General features: G+C 37.4%; 1 protein-coding gene across 1 annotated transcript in view; it reads right to left on the bottom strand.

The window, feature by feature from the left end:
- Positions 1 to 3,076, bottom strand: part of Esm1 (endothelial cell specific molecule 1) — a 20,858-nt gene that overhangs the window by 15,977 nt on the left and 1,805 nt on the right. Inside the window, exon 2 of the mRNA XM_004623095.2 lies at positions 1,040 to 1,192. Coding sequence (XP_004623152.1) covers positions 1,040 to 1,192 — 153 coding nt within the window. The remainder of the gene's footprint in view (positions 1 to 1,039; positions 1,193 to 3,076) is intronic.

The raw sequence follows: 3,076 nt of genomic DNA, 5'->3' as shown, positions 1-3,076 counted from the left end.
CTTGCTAGGGAAGCGCTTATTCCACTGAGCCATCTCCCCGGCCAATACTTCATTTTTAAATGTCTTATAATGCGTCCATTTAGGGTACAACATGATGCTCTGCTGCATATGTCTACTGTGGAATGATCAAACACAGCAAATTATCATATTCATCACTTCTCATGCCATTTTTGGGCAGTGAAAATATTGGCAATCTGTCTTTAGTAATTTAAATGCATAACATATTATTACTAATTATAATCGCTATCCTTGCAATGGAGGAAACAGCTTTAGTGATGTGTTTCACTTTATACGTTTATGCAATGCAATGTCATCTTCTATGTTTATTTAGACACACGTCATTCTAAGTGATACTTTCAATTTGATAGCTTTCAGGAAGCTCAGCCATTAATCAACAAGATAACCACGTATGTGCATCATGCCATCCTCCAGGCTATATATTCCTCAACCTGTGTGAGAAATCCCCATGGCTTTACAAGCTGCATATGAATATAACCACAATTTCACTCATTCCCAAAACTTCAATCACAGGTACTACTTCTTATCTTCTGCAAAGCCCATAAGAACACATACTTGGAATTACTTCATCTCAATGTTTCCAATTGATTTAAAAGAAATGTTCTCTCTTTTTATCTTGACTCTTAAACCTTATCCAGTAAATTCTTAACTGTCCTTTTTCTGTGTAGTTGGGAGAAGAATAGTTTTGTCTAATAAATATTTAAAACAGATCACTGAAGAATTTGAGGAACTTTGCATATCTCAGTTGGTTCTTTTCATTATATGTTTTTGGTAATCAATCTTCTGCATGCTTCATATACCCAGGATAACTTTATGAGAAATTATAATATATAATCCTCTGAAGTTATTCATGGGATCTTTTAGAAAATAGCAACAACAACCAGATGCAACTGCCACCTACCTGTTCCCTGAGTAAAATAAAGAAAACAAAAACATTAAAATCTACACACGGATACGTTTTGAGTGATTCAAACCCAGAGTAACCGTACTGCTGCAAAGGGTTAGCGGAATCTGTTCTTACCTGTGTGAGAAACAAGCCTCCTGGTAGAAGATGTCGCTGCTGAATATTGGAAGAAGGGAAGTGTCAGACATTTGCCTGTCACCCTGTCACATATGCCTGACTGGCAGTGGCAAGTCTCTTTGCATTCCATCCCGAAGGTACCGTAGGGGCAGTCTAAGGACAGAGGAAAGGTTTAGAGAGAGGGCTGCCTGATGTGCAAAAGCCTCCATCCTAGCAGCCCTGACTGAGAGTGTTAGGATTTCATCCAGACTCACGGATCTTGGCTATGCAATGCAACCTGATAGTCAGAACTCCACATTCAGACTAGATCATGGAGGCCTCAGGCTTTGTGGTATGTTGCAAACTCTAGCGGAAAACAACTATACATAATCAATTTCCTTGGACCAGTCTTAATTCTATTTTCTGATCAGATGTCTGTAGATTCTCACGAGTTACTTCTGTAGCAATTCACTGAAGGTGAGAAGTTGAACAGACATATGCTCCTCACCCGGTATAAAACATATAATGTTGACTGGTATGTAGCTCAGTGGCCTAAGTGCCTGCCTGGTAAGCGCAATGTCCTGAGTTCAATACCCAGTACAAAAAAAAAAAAAAAAAAAAAAGAAAGAAAGAAAGAAAGAAGAAGAAAGAAAGAAAGAGAAAAAACATAAAGATTCTAAAAAAAAGATACAGTGTTGTCCTTAAGTCCACTGCATTCATAGGCAATTTACCATTTAAATATATAGTAAAAGGTTTCAAATTAACCAGGGCCTAGAGAGCGATCATCCCTGCTCACCATAGAGCAGTCGGTCCTCACTCTGTTCCAACTTTTATGAAGTTCTTTATCTGTCAGGTAAAGCAGCACAGCTTACCTGACTCCCTCAACCATAAGGGTGCTCACAAGTACAAAAGTCCCTGCAAAGCTAAGACAAGAAAACTTAGAGTTTATACATCCCCAGGATTTATACATCTACCTAAAACTAGAGTTTCAAAGTTATTACACTTAGACTAAAACAGTAGATGTAGATAAAGAGAACAAAGTCATTTATGAAGGAGTAGTGGTATAGCGTAAACAACCTCTCAACAGAAAAAAAGAGTCCTTAACAGCAGAGGGTTGGGGAGATAGCTCAGTGGTCTAAGCACCTGCCTGGCAAGTGCAGGAGCCCAAGTTTGATCCCTGGCACCACATGCCGTGCCAGCCCCAAAACCAGGCATGGTGGCACATGTCTGTGGTCCTAGCACTGGGGAGGCTGAGGCAGGACAATCACTATGAGTCCATCCTGCTTAGCAAGACCCTGTACCAAATAAATAAATAATTTTTTCTTTAAAAAGACAGCAGAACATATGCAGAATATTTATTTTCTTTCCATGAACATATCACAGAAACTATACAATCACACAGGCATAAAAAAAACAAGCTGTGAGACATCTGAGTCTTCGCAAGCCAATGGTCTACAGAGAGATCAAGACAGGTAGTCACAACATTTATTTTTAAGGAGATTTAAATTTACTTTTTCTGCTATGCTTCAAGTTACAGATGACCCTGGTTTTGTATACTGTCCTCTCTCCTCATCAGTAATCTGAAAGGTGCCCAGAACAGCAATCCAAAATATATTCTTAAATGTATTCCATTAACATTGACCCCAATCACTCAGTAGATTAATAGAGTAATAAAAATTCCAGATACCTTCCAGTTTGGTTCCTATGTAACTGGACATTTATATTGACATTTACAGAGGTCTTCTGCACTAAGAGGAAAATCAATCTGCTGCATATTCTTGCTGTATCATAAACAGGAATGTGATAAGCCCTTTCTCCTTAAGTTTTTTTTTAATAAAGAATTGTTTTCTTGGCTCATAAGCCTTGTAATGTACAGAAAATACAGCTCTATGCAGTCGAATGAAATATATGTGTGTATTCATGAAAGAATATGTTCCTTCAATATTCTACCTCTTATTGGTTATAAGGAAAAATAAAATTATCTTTTTTCTCCTTTATTTACTTGTTTTTTAATTTTTAATTTTTATTTTAAAGAGAATAAAAAATAATAAAAACAGG

Source organism: Octodon degus, unplaced genomic scaffold (assembly GCF_000260255.1).
Source record: "Octodon degus isolate 3935 unplaced genomic scaffold, OctDeg1.0 scaffold00001, whole genome shotgun sequence".
Taxonomy (NCBI): Eukaryota; Metazoa; Chordata; class Mammalia; order Rodentia; family Octodontidae; genus Octodon; species Octodon degus.
Note: the sequence above shows the minus strand (reverse complement) of the source record. Positions and strands in the feature narration are given on the sequence as shown.